Raw genomic sequence first — 17,986 nt, forward strand, 5'->3', positions numbered from 1 at the left:
GGGTCCAAAGAAGGCAATTGTATCTATTAATTAGGATGTTTTTAATTAATTCCCTTAGATATATTTTTTGATAAGAGTCCGTCTAAGGGAATTGTTCGTGTTTTAAATTGTAATAGAGATAAAGTCGTGTCCAGCAAGGATATATTAACTATTTCGGGTATAAATATAGCCAGATGCCTTGTAAACAAACAACACCAGTTCAATAATACTTTCAGCGCATCGCCACCCTTTTTCTACTCTTATTGTTTTTGACGAATTCTTGCTTTCGAGTTGGGCTACATCGGTCTCGATCTCCGACGAAGAGGTAAGGCTTGTTATGGCGGTTTGCGTTCTCGGGATTAGTGCTTACATCATCATGACACTCTAATCTTGCCTATGTGAATCGCCGAGTTATCATATATGCTATATAACCTAGATTAATATCGTTATCCAACCCCATCGGCTAGCCTCTATCATTGAAAACAGTCGGCAAGTTAGTTATCGACGTTGAATTAGGTTATATAGCGTATCTACCATCTCAGAAGAGCTTCTATCGACTTGTTTAGATCTTGCACTTCTCTTCATGACTTAATGCTGCATCAGTTGAGTTTGATCTATATCGAGTAATGTTTGGAATTGCAATATCTAGCCCGTCTATAGTTGCTAATAGAGATAGCATCAGGTTTTCATCCGATCTTATCTGGTTTAGTTATCTTGTCGCTCTTGCGTTTGCTTGATATGCTAAATCTGTCCTCTATACTAAGATCTCGTTTGTTTGAAATATATTAAGCTTGCTATCAATCTATTAGGCCATCCTGATGTTAGATCGGTTCCTGTTCAGTATATTTCATCCACTTTCATATCTTAATATAGAGTAGTATCGGAGTACTAGCCGATATGCCCTAGGTTTGCTTCATCGGCTATGGTATGAGTGTTTATAATCTTTATTTCAGAGTACTTTTAGGCATAAGTGATTCATACTTACTCGGCATACTGTCCGATCTATCCAAATCACTTAGTTTAAATATATTCTGAGGAACTGATTATAAGTTTATTGATATCTACAGCCGATCAGGTGGGCCTATGTGTTCTTGTGCTACATTTTTCCATTGCCGATCTGATCTTTACCATATGGGCCTGATATTGAATGGTACGTCATCGGAAATCTAGCCGATCGGCTATCGTTTACGGATTTAACTTTGTTCTCTTTTATTTCTTGTTGGTTGCAGGATCAAACCAACTGGCACGCTTAGAACCTGAAGGCAAGTTTTTTTTTGGACATGCACTAAGCAAATCTCTTAGGCCAGTGCGTGTTTTTCGCATCGACACTTACATGAGCTCAATTTAGGCCCATGCCAAGCCCAAGTTATGCCGTATCGGCCAAGTCAAGCTTCTGTCCGGTTTTCAGCCGATACGATACTTAGCCGATGCACAGTCGGACTTGGATATTAACTCGATTCCACACCAAATCCGTTTCGATCTTTCTTCTTCTTCTCCGAATCTGATGCAAAATTCCATTCTTAATACTTTCACATGGACTTCTGACTCTCCCCCGAGGAGATGGCCACCATCAGTCGTCGTGACCGCCTATGCCAGTAGCAGCGTGAAGATGCGAAGTACACGAAGGGGATAGGCCCTAGCCAGCTGCACATGTGGAGTGGAGAGGCACCACCATCGCAATAACCTACCAGCTGCTAGACCCTTAGCTCCAGTCCTTCCCACCATTTCCACTTCACTGTAGAGGCAGTGGCGGCCCGATGATGGTATCATGACTAGAGGTGGAGGTGGATGGATGAGAGGTGGTGGCTGGCTGGGAATGGACGCCATGTGTGGCCACCCAGCCAAGAAGGTGTGCCCAAGATGGGATTGAAGCCGAGGAGGCACGCTCAAGAAATTTTGAGGCGGGAAGAAGAGGGAGAGAAGCACCATAATGGAGGAAGGGGTGCTGGCTGTGGCAGTTGATGGAGCACAAGGGACTGGCTGAGGAATGAGGAGTGGATTAGAATAAGGCTTGAATAGAATCGGTAGTCTGAATATCCCATGCAAAGAAGTTCGGTTTCATTTGTCTTGGTTATTTTGGGTTTGATCTTGGTTATTTTTGGTTTGATTTTTGGTCTCGGTTTCTGACTCATAGATATTGGACATCAATTGCCACAAAACTTTTTTGCATAGGATTTTGTCAAGGTTCTAGAAGCTACATCACGTGTTATATGCTAGGTGATGTTGTCACATCATGTGGGCCATACCCCTCTCCCGTGTTATAAGCTAGGCAATGTTGTCATGTCATGTGAGCCAGAACCTTCTCCCATGGAAGCGTTACTTCTTTTGTGGATCCCACCAACAACTAAAGCCTATAAGATTCAATTCTACCTATATCATCGACCTCTTATTGTTCTTCCCCTCTCTGGGCACTTCTTCTGCCTAACAAAACCAAAGAAGCACACCATGGACGAGTTAGGGATTATCGACGAAGGAGTCGACTGGAGGACCCGCCTTGGCCAGGATATTCGCGATAGGGTAACACATGATATGTAAGCACTCCCCCTCATCTCTCTCTCTCTCTCTCATGTTCTTACTTTTTTTCCCATGAGAAATTGATTATAGAGTCTTCAATTGATGATGATTTATCAAGATTGGAAACCATCATCCATGCTATACTTGTTAATGATCTAATTAATTCATCATACCGGAAGTCAGATCCAATCTGACATTTTCTAGCTCCAAGTAACAGATAGATCTGTTTGGTAGAGCTCCAAATTTTACATGGAGCTGGAGTTGTGGATCTGAAAAAAGGTAGCTCCACCTTTTCTACCTCTTTTTTTGGAGCAGATCCACGCACTTCACTTTTAAAAAACCGAGGATCTATTAGTGTTTGGTTCGGCTCTGGCTATAATGGACAAGGATCTAGCCCTACCACAGGCCCAGATCGCCCAAAAAGCATTGTTCTTGGCAAAATTTTGTTGGTTGGATTCAAACCTTTTATATTTTGATTGTACTCAAATATAAAAGGTAAATTGTTTCATATTTAGAAAATGACCCAAGTTAATGATTCGTCGCCAAAATAAAATGAACTAAGGTTGCATGTCGATAATTCAATACTAAATTTTGTGGCCAGCTCCTTGCATGGGTCTAAGCTTAATGGACTAGTGTTTTAGTGCTGCACATAGTCTATATATTATGTCTTTCAAATTTTTTGGGCTAGCTTATTAAATTAGGTGTTAAAACTCTTAGGGAAGAGGAAGAACAGGGGAAGAACTGGAGAAGTCATGGTGTTGATTGTGCAGTTGTGTAACTGAGTCCACCTTACACAACCAAAAATATATGAGATGATGCAGCTACTCCAAAAAATAGGGAAGATCTGTTAGTAGATAATACTTGTAGGTTTAGGTTGTTTTTTTTTGTTGGATGTAGGTGGTAAAACTCATGAAGAAGATGGTCCCATGTTCACACATTCTTCTTGTTTTGTTTGTAGTATTTATAATTCCTCCGTGTTATTGGTTATCAATGATCTCCTCCAAACTATTAGCACGCATGATGACACAACTTTGCTAAAAGATGACACTTCTGGTTGGACAAATGATATTTCAGTATTTATGAGAATGTATCTGCGATTCCAAACATGTTACTTTAGCAAAGATGCATTTCTCAAATAGTGAATACATAGCAGGCATGTATTTCTTGCATAAAGGCATGCTACCCCAATCCATCAATTGCCTGGCTGCTTATTGTTTGTTATATTAGAACCATATTTTGGATTATTTCGGTTGGAAGTACCATAGTGAAATATTTAGTATCTCATATTAATATTCGGCATTCTCTTTGCAGATTGGTAAGCCTGCAGATGAAATTGAAAACAACTACTTCAACAACATTGATTGATCTTCAAAATGTTGCTTCCAGAATACAGGAGAGAATCTACAAAATAGCTATTGACTTTGTATGACGGTTTGTTCTTAATAGTTTTTTAAGCAATATAATTTCCTTAGATATTAATTTTATTTTTTATGTATCTTAATGCACGTAATATTGTTAACCTTAATAGTAGCAATTTTGTTCATCTGTTGATTATTGCAAAGTCTCAAAGCTCCTGAATGAGTACAACTTATTGCCAAGAAGTCTATAACTACTTAGAGCTATAACAATTGTGTGATACAGTTAGGATGACCATCTTACTTGAGAACATATGGTTGCAATATGTTCTATGCAAATTTTGTCAATCTAATTAAAAAAAATTAATTACTATTCCAGTATTGTAGCGCGGAAGACACTAGGACTGAGGTTGTATTTAATTAAAGTGTTCGTTTATACACAATTCCAAATATTTATGTTCCCCTTTCGATTAACTTCTTTTTAATATTGTGGATAGAATCATCACTTTCTGATTTATTCGCTTATACGTGTATCGCTAGATAAATTCTTTCATATATTGATTATGCACTTATTCTTGGCTTGCCAGATTGTGGACATGCCCTCTTAATTTGCTATCTTTGTATGCTTTCTCTGGTATTCATAAAGTTATGGTTCAATATAGGATGTTATGTTTTAATAAAAGTTCTCATATTTTTTTCTTTCTCGCACTACTTAGAGTGATTATCTATGGAGGACTGGTCTTATAAAAGGCGATTTGGATGATTCATATCCTGTGCTGTTGAACAATTTTCTTCATGTTCGAAAGCAAGCTTCAACCCCTTCAGTTGTCTTGCTCCATGAGAAGAATAAGCATGGCGAAATTATCCATGCACAAGGAAATGTTCAGGGGACATCATCTAGTGGTATGTTCTTTTTTATGGTGCCTACATGATGTATTTTCTCCATAGTCTACACATGATTCTAATCTTCTGGAATGCTTTACGCATGAAAAATATATGCCAATAAAATTTGCAAATCCACAACCCGATTCCCCTGTTTGAGTTAAAGCAATTTTCATATTTGTGTCCTTTACACATTGGTAATTTTGGTGCAAAAACCATGAATATTTGTTATTCTCATGCAACGCTTGATTGATGTGTGAGCCTCAACCTCCTTACTGTTCTAAGAAAACACTCAAAGCTACCCAAGGGAAATTCTTTATCATTTGTGTAAAGTGCATTTAAGATAGCAATATCTCTGTGAAGCTAGACTTCAGCACACATAAAAATTGTAAAATTGTTGCGAGTTGTTTGTGTGGTTCTCAAAGATCATGTACTTACACTAAGTAACAGAGTATCCACTTATACACTGCAGGCCACAAGGAACCCTCCAATCCCTATGGAAAAGGTAGGATCAGCGAACTCCCTAACAATCTAATCCACCACATAATGTCCTTCTTATCGATGAAGGAGGCGGTGCGAACTAGTGTCCCGTCCCACTGGTGGGTCAGCAAGAGGACTTGCTTGCAGTTGATCAAGCTTGATATAAATTGGTTTTGCCTAGATAGGGAAATTTTTGGTAGTTCTATTAACAAACTATTGCTTAGCCGTGACAATCTTGATGCTCCCATGGATACATTCAAGAGAGATTCTTTTGCGATTGACCGTGCTAGTTCTTGGGTCAATCATGCTATCAAGCACAACGCTAAAGTGGTTAAATTTGCCGAGTATGAAAGATGGGAACCTTTCTACTTGGATCCAAAACTTGTGGAGTTCAGTTCTTGGTATCTTAAAACTCGAGAGCTGACTAATGCTGCTCTAAATGAAACGATATTTGATCCTCTCAACAACGCATGCCCAACTTTAGAAAATCTGGTAGTAAAAGAGTGTTTAATGGAGGTGCAACAAATTTCTTCAAGTTCACTATAAAATCTGGATCTGATTGGTTGCTCTCTTCTCAAGAATGTATGCATCTATACTCCGAGTTTGGTCTCATTGTGCATCAAGGGTCAACAAACGGGTAGTTCTTCATTTACAAAATGTTACCTAACATTCGCAACAATCACTCTCATTGATGCTTCAAATGTCACAAGCATAGAGTTGACAGCTACTAATAGATAGGTATCACTGATCCTTTCTTGCAGACATTATTTTACTCTCATAACCATCACACATTTTTGTGTGACCATACTTATGCGAATGAATTTGCCATCTTATCTAGAAATTAATATAGTGATTTTTTTCATAGCAAGGAAGCATAAAACATTCATTTTAGATTGTATGTGTATACCACTTTGCCTTCTCAAAAAATGTATATACCACGTTGCCTTCTCAAAAATTGTATATATACCACTTTGCCTTCTCAAAAAATGTATATACAACTTTGCCTTTTCAAAAAATGTATATACCACTTTTAACCATGACACATATGTGTGTAGTCTTGTATATCCTTGTGCTATCATTTCTAGAAACCTGAATTCCTAATAATATTCTGAACCTTTCAACTTTAGGTGAATTGGTCGTTCAAACTCACGACCAATCAGTTGATGGCATTGGTCTAAATTAGCCATGGAGGTTCCATCAATATTGACTTCTATTAGAACTGAAGGCTGAGGGGCTTCTGCAAATAGTATGCAATGCTGAATGAAACTACTACCAAGTGTTGCAAGCTGTGCCTGCTGTTTGGAAACGTTTGAGACCCAAATAAGTTTTCTTGTGTTTTAATTGGAGTGGATCAAATTTTGTTGTGACTATATGTGTCCGTCCAGAGTGTGGATGTTATTTTTGATTGTGGAGTCCTAGTTACTTGTGTTGTGTGTGGTTGGCCATTATATGGATAAACCAGTGAATCGTTAAGAACCTCATATCATGCGTTCCTTTATCTTATTTTGCTCACATTTCATAATTCACCAGTTTGATTTCCTGCCTGCTTAGTGTTCAGAACCTGTCATAATTCTGTATTTTTTTTAGCTTGCTGCATCAAACATGTTCCATATACAATGATCATATTTCACAATTCAAGGTATAAACTTTTAATTCTTTGTAATTGTTTGTTAGTGCTAGCTAGTTCACAGCTTACATTATCAACTTGGTATTTTTTTTTGATATAAAGGAAGCTTGTCAAGTACATCAAGGTGATACTATCGTATCGTACTGAGAACAATCCTAGGCTCTGCATAACTAACATGCACATAGCCAAACACTCACACACACTTTAAAGTATCAACTTGGCATAAATATTGATAACAATTTAAGATCTCGTTTGGATATGTAAATATTAGAGACCATACCTCTTAATTGGTATATCCACCATTAACCATTCCAAAGAGATTGGCCCTAATCCTGGTTGGGGGTTCCTAATTAATGTTGAGTAATGATTAGTTTGCATTCCTTTTAGGTACGGATGAAAATGATTCAGAATGTTTCTGGTTTCCGGACATGTTTCTGGAAACAGAAAGTGTTGGTTGAAATTTTTCCTAAAATTTCAGAAACGGAAACAAATTCTGATTTTTTTATCTCGTAAACAGAAACGAATACGTTAAGACTACTATCCGTCGGAATCTGGAACGATCGGAAACTTTCCAAAAAATTTTTTCCTCGGGATCATAAATGAATTACTCTTCATATACAGCTAATTAGCTTCAACCTTCTCTACTCTAGATGTTCACGTTTGTACTGAGTATTGACGTTGTTATTTGAATGCATGTATTTTTTTTCTAGTATGATGCTTTAGATATGTTTTTCGTTTACCCAATTACTCCCTCCGTTTCACAATGTAAGTCATTTTAGCATTTTCCACATTCATATTAATGTTAATGTGAAACGGAGGAAGTACTTTTTTTTTTATTAAACCATGCCATACTACTTACTGTCATAGATGAATATAGTTCTTACTTATTGTAGTTCTCTTTAAAAGTGAAATGTGCAACTGTTTGTATTATTATTAATTGATAAAAAATAGAAATATCAATTTATTATTTTAAAAAAATAACGAGCTACATCTCTTTATTGATTTGACAAGCTCAATTAGAGTTTTTTCATATTCCGATAAATATATGTTACCATATTCACTCAGGGGTGGACCCTCCCTTGTGGCATGCTGTGGCGGCCGCCATAGCTGTCCCGTGGCACCAATACCCCATATACCTCTGTCTTCTACATCGCCGTTGAGCTGCCGACTTGCCATGGCTGAGTGACATCTGTTGGTGCGGAAAAGCTAGTTAGCGCGCGCCGCCAACGCGCGTTTCCGGCCCACGCAGCCCACGCGCACGCGCTCTCCTTTTCTTCGCTGGTCCTTTCTCTCTATTTTTTCTTTTTCGCTGGTACGGCTTTTTCGCTGCTTCTTTCTTTTTTTTTCTTTTTCGCTGTTCCACGTAATTAGTTTAGATTAGTTTTTTACTAGTGATTAGTTTTAGTTTACTAGTTATTTTTAAATCTTAACTTTAAATTTTTAAATTTTGGGCTTGAAAGTTTTTAAATCTCGAGTTGAAAATTTTCAAATCTCAGTTGAAAGTTTTCATATATTTCAAATATGGACTTAAAAGTTTTCGAATCTCGAGTTGAAAATTTTCAAATCTCAAGTTGAAAATTTTCAAAATTTTCAAATCTGGACTTGAAAGTTTTCGAATCTGAGTTGAAAGTTTTCGAATCTCAAGTTGAAAGTTTTCAAATTTTTTAAATCTGGACTTGAAAGTTTTCGAATCTCAAGTTGAAAGTTTTCGAATCTGAGCTGAAAGTTTTCAAAATCTCGGGTTGAAAGTTTTCAAATCCGAGTAGAAAGTTTTCAAATTTTGACTTTAAAATTTAAATCTTAAATCAAAAGTTTTCAAATCTGACTTGAAAAAAATCTCCCAAAAAAATAAAAAATCTTGACAATCTTTTTCTAATTACTCGTCATTAGTAGTTAAGTGGGTGTTAACTAATACTACTATAGATTAGTTAGAGAGATGCTCGCTTCTGGCGCGCACGCGCCAGCTAGCAGCCCCCCTGTTGGTGAGGCAAAGACGACGCTAGCTCGACCACGAGGAGGAGCGCTCCACGTCCTGACGGAGCTTGCGTACCTCACGGAGTCAATGGTCCTTCGTCCTTTAGGAAGTTTGTTTTTCTTTTAGTAATTAAGATCTTGAGCCCACGTGGTTCAGCTACAGATTATAATTTGAAGTTTGTTTCCAAGTCTTAGAATTTGATACTTTTTTAGATATTTTTAGTATTGTTTTACGATTGGGCTTGGAAAAAATCTAATCTACAATTAGAAAACACTTTCCCCTGCCTTATAGATTCTTTATTTTGAATTTAAAGTATACTAAGGTGGTGTTTGAATCTCCTGAAGATGAAGATTAAGTGTTTCACGCAAAACAATATGGTAATAACGTGTGATTAATTGAGTTTTATTTTTTACAAACTTAAAAAATGGATTAATCTGATATTTTAGAACAACTTTTATATAGAAAGTTTTCGTACGAAACACACCGTTTAGCAGTTTGAAAAGCGTGCCACGAAAATCCAAAAGTTTGTGTTTTACTCCACCATAGCTATAATTTTAGGCTGGGTCCGCCACTGAATTCACTCTGTTTTCATATATCGATTATGTTTCCGTATCTAGGATTTCTGATTTCGATTTCGATTCCAAAAGGTATGAAAAAGGAAAAGGTAGAAGTGGTTTTCCGTTCGTTTCCGAGTCGTTTTCATCCCTACTTTCAGGATATTTTTCCCCGGTTATATAGAAGACGTGCACACATACACCACTACATACCCCGTTACACCCCGAGAGTTCACCCCCTCGAACAATTTAAACAGGATCTACCCTTAGATAAGAAATTTTGTAGAAAGTTTAATGTTTCCTGCATCAAAGTTGGGCAACTTGACCCATGTCTTATGCAGCCCATGCTGGCTATTCAGCAGCTCCGATGTGTCTCTTTTGGTGAAATTCTTGTTCTTTGGCTGCCAATCCATGATTCCTCTTTGCATGCGTAGCACACTAGCATAAGCTTCCGTTCTAGGTTGTCGATATCATGGGTCACCGTGTCCATTGCAGGAGACCCCTGTTTGAGGTAGAGGTGGAAATGGGTGGATCAGCTTCAGGAGAAGTAAGAACATGTCCAATCCAAGATCTTAAACTCCTCGTACACCCATACCTAATAGTTAAATCTGGCGTAAAAGATAACCCATGTCCATGCCCATCAAGTACTGGGTATCCACTAATTACCATGTTTTTTTTAATAAAACTGTATAATATATCTATTGATAGGTATAGACCATCACAATTAGACATCTATTGTTAGCTAGTTATCTCCTCCGTCTAAAAACACCAATTCCTACCTAGGAACCTGAACATATGTGTGTTCAGATTTGTAGCTAGGATTTGTTTTTTTTTTTAATGGAGTAGTAGTCTTTTTTTTTGGACGGATTAGTAGACCTGTTCGGTGCATCCAGTTTGAGGAATATTTTCTGCACACGCAAAACAAGAAAACTCATTAGCACATGATTAATTAAGTATTAACTATTATAAATTTGAAAAAATGATTTATTTATTTTTTAAACAACTTCTAAATAGAAACTTTTCGTCAAAAATACATCATTTTAACAGTTTGAAAACGTGTTAATGGAAAATGAGAAAGTTGAAGTTTGGAGTTGAGAAAAAGAACAAGGCCTAAGTATAAAACCACTAACAATCAATAGTATAACTTACATCAATTCATAAAGTATTAATTGCACAACAAAATACATAATTCCACAACTACAAATTATTTTATTACCAAATAAGAAAATAAATGAGTAAGCCATTAGTAGCCTATGATTTTGTTACACTTAAACGTTCATATTTTAGTTAGTGTTGACACACAATCATCCAAAAATCACATATGAATATGTATATTTTGGTACCCATGGGTTACCTATGGGCATAGAATAAAACATTTACCTAGCTGCCCGCTAAAACTCAGGTTAAGATCGGGCATACTATGTACACTAAATCTAACCCATACTCATGCCCATCGAGTGGGGTACCAGACTTACGGGTAAAATTGTCATCCATGGTTCGAGGGAATGCAACAGGATGAACGGCGGGGCAGGAGGGGCTGGTGTTTGTCTTGGTCAGAAGTAATTATTTATTTTATCATATAAGAACAAGCTATCGGATATTAAGATAATGGAAGTACAACTCAGCACATTAGTTAAATTACTTCTGCCTTAGAATACCGAACTCTCACAAATATACATTTTTACAACTCACGTGGGAGAAACCTTGTTTATTTCTATACCAGGAGGAATGTTAGGTTGCCATTCTGGAATATTTTGTTAGCAGTGCAAATATGTGTACTAACTGAATGCTAAAAGTGGTAGTACCTTTGAAGGCATTGTTTGATATTCATGTGATGATTGCAAACCTGTAGGGGGGTTTTTTCCTCGAGCCTTGACCAGTTTCAATTTTCTCAATATTCTACTTTGATGTTGTAAACTTGAGAGGTTAAACATTTAAGTGGTTGTATTATCTGCTAAATCTATAATCTATCTCATTACGGGATTGTCCAAAACATCGTTAGTCGGATGTAGAGAGCTCGAATATATATAAGCCAGTTGGGATCAATCAGGCTAGCAAACAGAGGAAGCCAAATCAGCCAAGCCTGAATTCTGAATGTGACCACGAATCACCGTATCGTCCTGTTTTTGGATGTGAATCGACACGAGATTTTGTCAATCTAAGAGATGTACCACAAGTACTCAAGCGAAGGCCCATGGTTATTGAGTGCAAGCAAACGCAATTCTCCACGCGGAGACACAGGAGTTGGCGTAACGGGCTTGCAACTCCATTACCCGTACCCGTTAGCAGGCAGCTGCACCATAAGCTCAGTTGCAGCTTTTATATATACATGGATAATTTTACTCGATTTATTCAGAGTAGGGACATGTATACAACCACTACCATAGAAATTTATTTATATTATATTTAAATCATAAATTATTGATTTTGACATGTAGCTTTATGCAAGTTGGGTTTCGGATCTTGGAAGGTTAGGAGATACAGTAACCCGGGAAGCAACAATTGCCTGGATTTCTTGGAAGCAAGCTCCATGAATTTTGCTTGCCTGACCCTCCTCCCAAGTCTTTGATCCCAAGCGACAAGCCAAGCCAGAATGTACCGTTGGTACCACGTACTGATCCTATCCATTAATCCATAAGCAACCCAGCTCCACCACTCTGCCACTAGCACACCCACACACAAATAAACCCGGATTAAAACGCAATCATGCATGCGCCACGATCAGATCACATTCTCAAGAACACAAATAAGATAATAGCATCATGGCTATGTGAGCTTAGAGAGAGAATAATGCAGAGCCAGAGAGACAGAGAGAGGTAGGTGATTGATAATAAGAAAGAAGGGAAGAAGAACACAGGTCTAACCGGAGGAGGGCAAGAGAAGATGGTGGTGATGATGATGCAGAAGAGCTCCCTGGACCTGGTGCTTGTGCCATGTGGTCTGGTGATCATGTTCGGCTACCACCTCATCCTCCTCTACCGGATTCTCCGCCGCCCCGCCGCCACCGTCATCGGCTACGAGAACCACAACAAGCTGGCATGGGTCCGCCGCATGGTGCAGGTAAACCACCCACCGCCGGCCGCCGGCGACATGGAGCAACTGAATTTTCTGTGACAACTGAACAGCTGAATCCAAGTGTGGCCGTGGTGATGGGAGGTTGGTGATTTACCGTGTTGCTGTCGTTGCAGGCGAGCCCGGACGAGACGGGGCTGGCACTGAGCGTCATCTCCAGCAACATCTCGGCGTCGACGAACCTGGCGTCGCTGTGCATCGCGCTGGGCTCGCTCATCGGGGCCTGGGTGAGCAGCACCTCCAAGGTTTTCATGACGGAGCTCGTCTACGGCGACCGCACCCAGGCGACGGCCACCGTGAAGTACATCTCCCTTCTCGTCTGCTTCCTCGTCTCCTTCACTTGCTTCATCCACTCTGCAAGGTTAGCTTCCCTTCAGGCTTCAGCTGCTGCTCACCTCTGAAACCAGCCTCTGTAAATACCTGAAAGAAGGATATTCAAATTTAAATTTTGAAACTTGAATTTAGAAAAATTTCTAGTGGTTACCAGTAAAAAAATACAACCTTTTGCATTTGAATCTTTAAAGTTGAATTTTTGGAGCCACTAATTCTGGAGATACTACCGGTATTCCAACCCTGCTGAGGTAACATAACATGGCATCAAAATCAGAAATTTTCAGACCTGTTTCCTCTGGAGATGCAGGTACTATGTCCAAGCCAGCTTCCTAATAACCACGCTGGATTCTGATGTCCCGGCAAGCTACATCCAGCATGCTGTGATCCGAGGAGGCAACTTCTGGTCAATGGGGCTCCGTGCACTCTACTTCGCGACAACGCTGCTGATGTGGATCTTCGGGCCAATACCAATGTTCACCTGCTCGGTGTTGATGGTGTTCATCCTGCACCTGCTGGACAGCAATTCCCTGCCATTGCACAACCATCAGTTCACAATTAGAAAACGGCATGATCAGAGAGCTCTGGCATCTACAGTGGTTACAAGGCACCCCAGCCCTCAGAATCCGATTCTCAGTAACCCGGTCTTGTCTCCTGTAACTTTTTCAATAAATTAATAGATATGTTTGCTGCAAAGCTTGGAGGTTTGTATGGAGTAACATTACATGAGAATATGAGATTCAGGTACAAAATTTTCATCAGAAATATTGCTTCCCTAAAACAAATGCTACTACATGAAATGTGATAAATCCATGGAATCGTGACACTGTCATCGAGAAATGTGTTGATGTTCATCATGATTGAGCTGCACCACATCTTGGGTCAGCATACTGCCTCATTTAAGTTCCATGAGAATCTCACACAAATAGCCTTTGGCATCTTCAAATTCATGTCAGGTAGGGCAATGCATCACACTAGCTTCCTAAATCCATCCTCTATAGAAGAACCGTGGGAACATTAGGATCATTCCCACTGCCTTCAGCAGATTTCTTCTTGCCTCGCTTCTTGAGCTTCTTTCTAAATCTGAATTGTTCTTTCATATTCTTCTCCCATACTTTCTTATGCTTGTTGTAAATGAACATTGCTGCACGAGCATCCTCAATCTATAAGAGTATCAAAATGGCCACGAAAATTAGTATTTAGTACAAGCATAAATGATATTGACAAGAAAGTTTAGTCAAATGATTACAAGTTTTCGCTGTACAAGTGATTAACCATGTGAAAGATTACTAGCAGTAATTCAAGAGTAATCAGAAGTACATTTTAAAATGAATAAACAAATCTACATTGCATAAAGAGAAAAATATTATGTATAACTTACTGGGCAATGCTCTTTCTGTTGTATTTTAGCACCAAGTACTTGAGCAGTAAGATCTTTCAGTGATCTCCTCTTCCCTTCCCTAATATAACAGGAGCACATGTCAATACAATGTTGAGCAATCTTAACAAGAGCACATAATATAGAAAATATATATGTCAAGATCATCTAACCTTCGAAAAACCTCATATTCTGAGGTATCCCTTATGTCCTTCTTTGGGTGGCCTAGTAGCAAAACCTGGAAAATGTTTACCGTGTTACACAAGAACACAAAGTGCATAAATAATTAAATTATGGTCATTGACAACCTTAAGATCATGGTGCAAGGCATGCCCAACAAGAATTCTTCCTTTGATCAGCTCAGCTACATCTTTCTGAACAACCCAGAAATCTTTGGCTGCAGTGTTGTACAACATTGTTGCATAACCCATATAGGTTGCCATCCTCTAAAGAAATAAAATCATGCAGTGCCAGTTTAGTGATGTTTACCTTTATTCATGTGCTTCGGTCTAATCCCACTAATATGGGTACGGTAGTCAACAATCCGCTCTACCGGTCTTGTATATTCATCATATACAACGTTACCCCAAGAGTTAACCTAGTAAAAAGCACAATAAGATTAATGGGTGATATTCAAAAGAAGGGTATTTATTATAACTAAACTTCTTCATAAAGAGGCTAGAATTCTCTTCAGCTTTCTAAATCAACCTTAAGTCCACAGCAATTTACAGATTCCATGAAATCCTTTGATGCTTCAACCAGTGAAATCAATCCAACACTCAACATACTAAGAAATAACATATATGTACATTCAAATTACGAAAGCAAAGCAGGAAGTAACTATACATTGGTTTTTGTTCCTTCTCAAGAACTACATCATGCCCATTGCTCCCCATCAGTAAAAGAAAATAAGAGTATGGGACTTCCTTAGTTGCTTCCTTCCTTCCTAGAGAGTAGAGTGCATAATAAAATGATACAAACATAACCTCTCCTCGACGCATTGTTAGCATTACCACATAGCTGGTATTACAGTTTAATAGTGGGTCTCATAGTTTAACTCCAGCTTCTTTGTTCTTTGATAAAGATAACGAAAATGGGTACACAAATCAGCAGAATACTTATATGGTACAATTAATCATGCCATGCCCATTTGACTGTAATATTACAAATCATGAATTTCAAGCATAACCCTTAAAATCTCAGCCAATGCATGGGAACCATTTCCATAGCACAGCACAAAGACTAGGTGACAATATTGCCAAACAAACTAGTCACTACTTAGTGAAAATAAAAATTGAACTGGCTACTGGTGAGAAATTCATGTTTCTTACTATATATTCCTTGCAACCAAATAAGGCCATAAATTCCAATCAAGTAAATGATCCATCTGAGTTCCAAAGTTAATACCAATACATACTAGCTAAGCCCAACATTTTGTCATTACCCATCCTCCTATTGTGAATAGTCCAACTAGAATATAATCCAAATCAAACTCTGTACTCAAAACAGTTGCAATCTCATTGCCAGCAAAACACAAATCACGATACTACCTTCTTTCAAGATTAAACAGCTTATGTCGCCTCCTCACCATTTTCATCAAATCGTAACAACAAACTCCGAAACTAATGCTCGCGCATATCCTTGACTCCCGAACTATACTGAGCTGATTAATATATACTATGATATTTAGCTCATTCATCATTGCTGTGCGCACAGAATACAAAAGGATGTATGGAATTGAGATTTGGGAGGACGGTGCTTATTACCAAGGTGACTCTGCCGAGGGCGCTCTTGCTGCCGCCTGCGCCGACCCCGACCATCTCGCAATCCACAGCGACCGCCTTCGTCAAGCTGCCAAAACCATTCCCCATCCATCCGGCCATCCCCACAGCAATCAAAATCAAAACCCAAAGCATCTCAAAAGCGGCAGCACAATACAAAGACAAGAAGATGCCTCCTCGCGCGGCGTTTGCTCTGATGGCTCACCTGGTGTCGTCGGAGGTGGGCACGAGCTTGACCTCCGCCGCCTCCTCCTCCGCGGCGGGCTCGGTGGGCGCGGGGGCCGGAGAAGGGTGGTCGGGGCGGTGCTTGCGCTTGCCGAGGGTGGTGGCGGCGACGGGGCGGGGGAGCTTGGACTGGAGCTGCGCCCAGTTAGGGTTTAGGGTGGAGGCGCCGGCTGCCTTCGGCTTGGGCTTGGGTTTCCGCTTCGGGCTCGCGGCGGCGGCGGCCGCCGGTGGCGGCGGAGAAGCCATGGATGATTTTTGCGGCGCGGGGGAACCGCGGGATTTGGGGTTTTCTGCTCTCAACGAGGGTTCATTTGATTTTTGTCTTGATTTTATACTGTAATCCTGAAGGAAATATTTTGCTTCCACCTTATGCACTTATATAAAGCTATACTCCCTCCGTTTCACAATGCAAGACTCTAGCATTGCCCACATACATATAGATGTTAGTGAATATAAACACATACATATGTATAGATTTATTAACATCTAAATGAATGTGGACAATGTTAGAAAGTCTTATATTATAAAACGGAGAAAGTAATATTCTCTTATCAAACATTTTTACCTTTACCAAGATTCATTGAAGGCTCGGATGGCCTAATCAACAAAAAAGAAACAAATTTTAAATTTTCAAACTTAATTTTGAGATATTTTCAATCTAATTTTTTTTCAGCATTAGCTTTTAAGTTACCTAGAACACATATATAAAAGTTTTACCTACAAATTTATTTTTATTCCCTAATAAGCCGTTTTAGCTTATTAGGGAAAAAGCCAAATGATGGGGCCGCAATTGTTTAAATTTTAATTAAAATAATAAAAACCAACATCTTATAGCCAACGTTAAGTATGTCTTGTGACATATAATCACACATTTTATAGTCTAAATATTTCTTAAAACCCCACTCTTAACAAATATCAACTAATTTCAGAATATCTAAAACAATACTTTTTAAAGCAGTGGAGAGTTAAACCAACAATATAATAAAGAAATTGGCAATTGCAAGTTTCATATATACTCTATATTTCAAAAATTGAAGCAAGTGACATTTACTAAATGTGTATTTAAAATGTATAATGGTGGGGTTTTATGAAACTTTATAACCATAGTTTATGTAATGTACATGGTACTTTGTGCATTTTCGACCACTAATCCTCGCTTTTTCTATCTGTTGGTTCCCTCTCAATCAATTTCAATATCTCTAAATATATCGTTGGATACGATCCGGCTCTGGTAATTTTAGGGTTCGCCTCTCCTTACTTCTTAGCTCCTCTTCTTGACCAACAATGCCCAAATGTGTTCTACTTTAAAATAACACTGCACATGACCTGTTTGGTTGATATACTCAACTTGCCTAAGATCGTCATAACTTTTATAACTTGTCAAAAACTTCAGCTATTATAACTTTTGTTTGGCATTAAAATGGTGAAGAAAAAATCCTGTCATAAGTGTATCACTGAAGCAAATGGATGCCTAACAGCCCGTGATGATTCATTTAGGCAAAAAATCAAGATTTGATCTAAAAGTAATCCTGTTTAGGACACTTGAAAAGTTGCACCTGATCCAGATTGTCCAAGAGAGCTTAAAAGGTTAGACAGGTTGGGATTGACTTGGACAGAGAGAACACTTAAACCTTCTTGAACAGAAGCAAGAGGCATCCTCAAAATCTATTGATACAAGTAGAATAGGAGAACAAGTCATGGTATCGCGGTTCAACATTTTACCCATTATTTCATTTAGAAATAAAACCACTATACACAAACTTAAAAAATCCAAATAGAAACATGAGCTACCACAGTTTTGCAACTTGGGAACTACGTACCCCACCAGCATATA

General features: G+C 38.7%; 3 protein-coding genes across 4 annotated transcripts; 2 read left to right on the plus strand and 1 right to left on the minus strand.

The window, feature by feature from the left end:
• The first annotated feature begins 2,261 nt into the window (after window positions 1-2,261).
• Window positions 2,262-6,691, plus strand: LOC9268556 (uncharacterized). Of its 2 annotated transcripts, none has more exons than XM_015793908.3 (5): window positions 2,262-2,510; window positions 3,805-3,916; window positions 4,565-4,751; window positions 5,203-5,235; window positions 6,338-6,691. In XM_015793908.3, exons 1-5 carry the CDS (start codon window positions 2,287-2,289, stop codon window positions 6,391-6,393), a joined length of 612 nt encoding a protein of 203 aa, XP_015649394.1. In that variant the 5' UTR covers window positions 2,262-2,286; the 3' UTR covers window positions 6,394-6,691. The 2 variants fall into 2 exon arrangements, with proteins under 2 accessions (XP_015649394.1, XP_066159412.1); XM_066303315.1 differs by having other exon boundaries at window positions 5,203-5,329; window positions 6,338-6,474.
• Window positions 6,692-11,745: 5,054 nt separating this feature from the next.
• Window positions 11,746-16,453, minus strand: LOC4345430 (uncharacterized). Its single transcript, XM_026019912.2, has 9 exons — window positions 16,133-16,453; window positions 15,913-15,997; window positions 14,636-14,744; window positions 14,455-14,543; window positions 14,320-14,384; window positions 14,150-14,228; window positions 13,058-13,931; window positions 12,231-12,858; window positions 11,746-12,029 (listed from the first exon to the last, which is right to left on the minus strand). The coding sequence occupies exons 1-7, from the start codon at window positions 16,396-16,398 to the stop codon at window positions 13,764-13,766; spliced, it is 861 nt and encodes a 286-aa protein (XP_025875697.1). The 5' UTR covers window positions 16,399-16,453; the 3' UTR covers window positions 11,746-12,029; window positions 12,231-12,858; window positions 13,058-13,763.
• Window positions 12,250-13,533, plus strand: LOC4345431 (uncharacterized). Its single transcript, XM_015792627.3, has 3 exons — window positions 12,250-12,426; window positions 12,555-12,799; window positions 13,079-13,533. Exons 1-3 carry the CDS (start codon window positions 12,250-12,252, stop codon window positions 13,443-13,445), a joined length of 789 nt encoding a protein of 262 aa, XP_015648113.1. The 3' UTR covers window positions 13,446-13,533.
• Window positions 16,454-17,986: the final 1,533 nt, after the last annotated feature.

Source organism: Oryza sativa, chromosome 8, assembly GCF_034140825.1.
Source record: "Oryza sativa Japonica Group chromosome 8, ASM3414082v1".
NCBI classification, from domain to species: domain Eukaryota; kingdom Viridiplantae; phylum Streptophyta; class Magnoliopsida; order Poales; family Poaceae; genus Oryza; species Oryza sativa.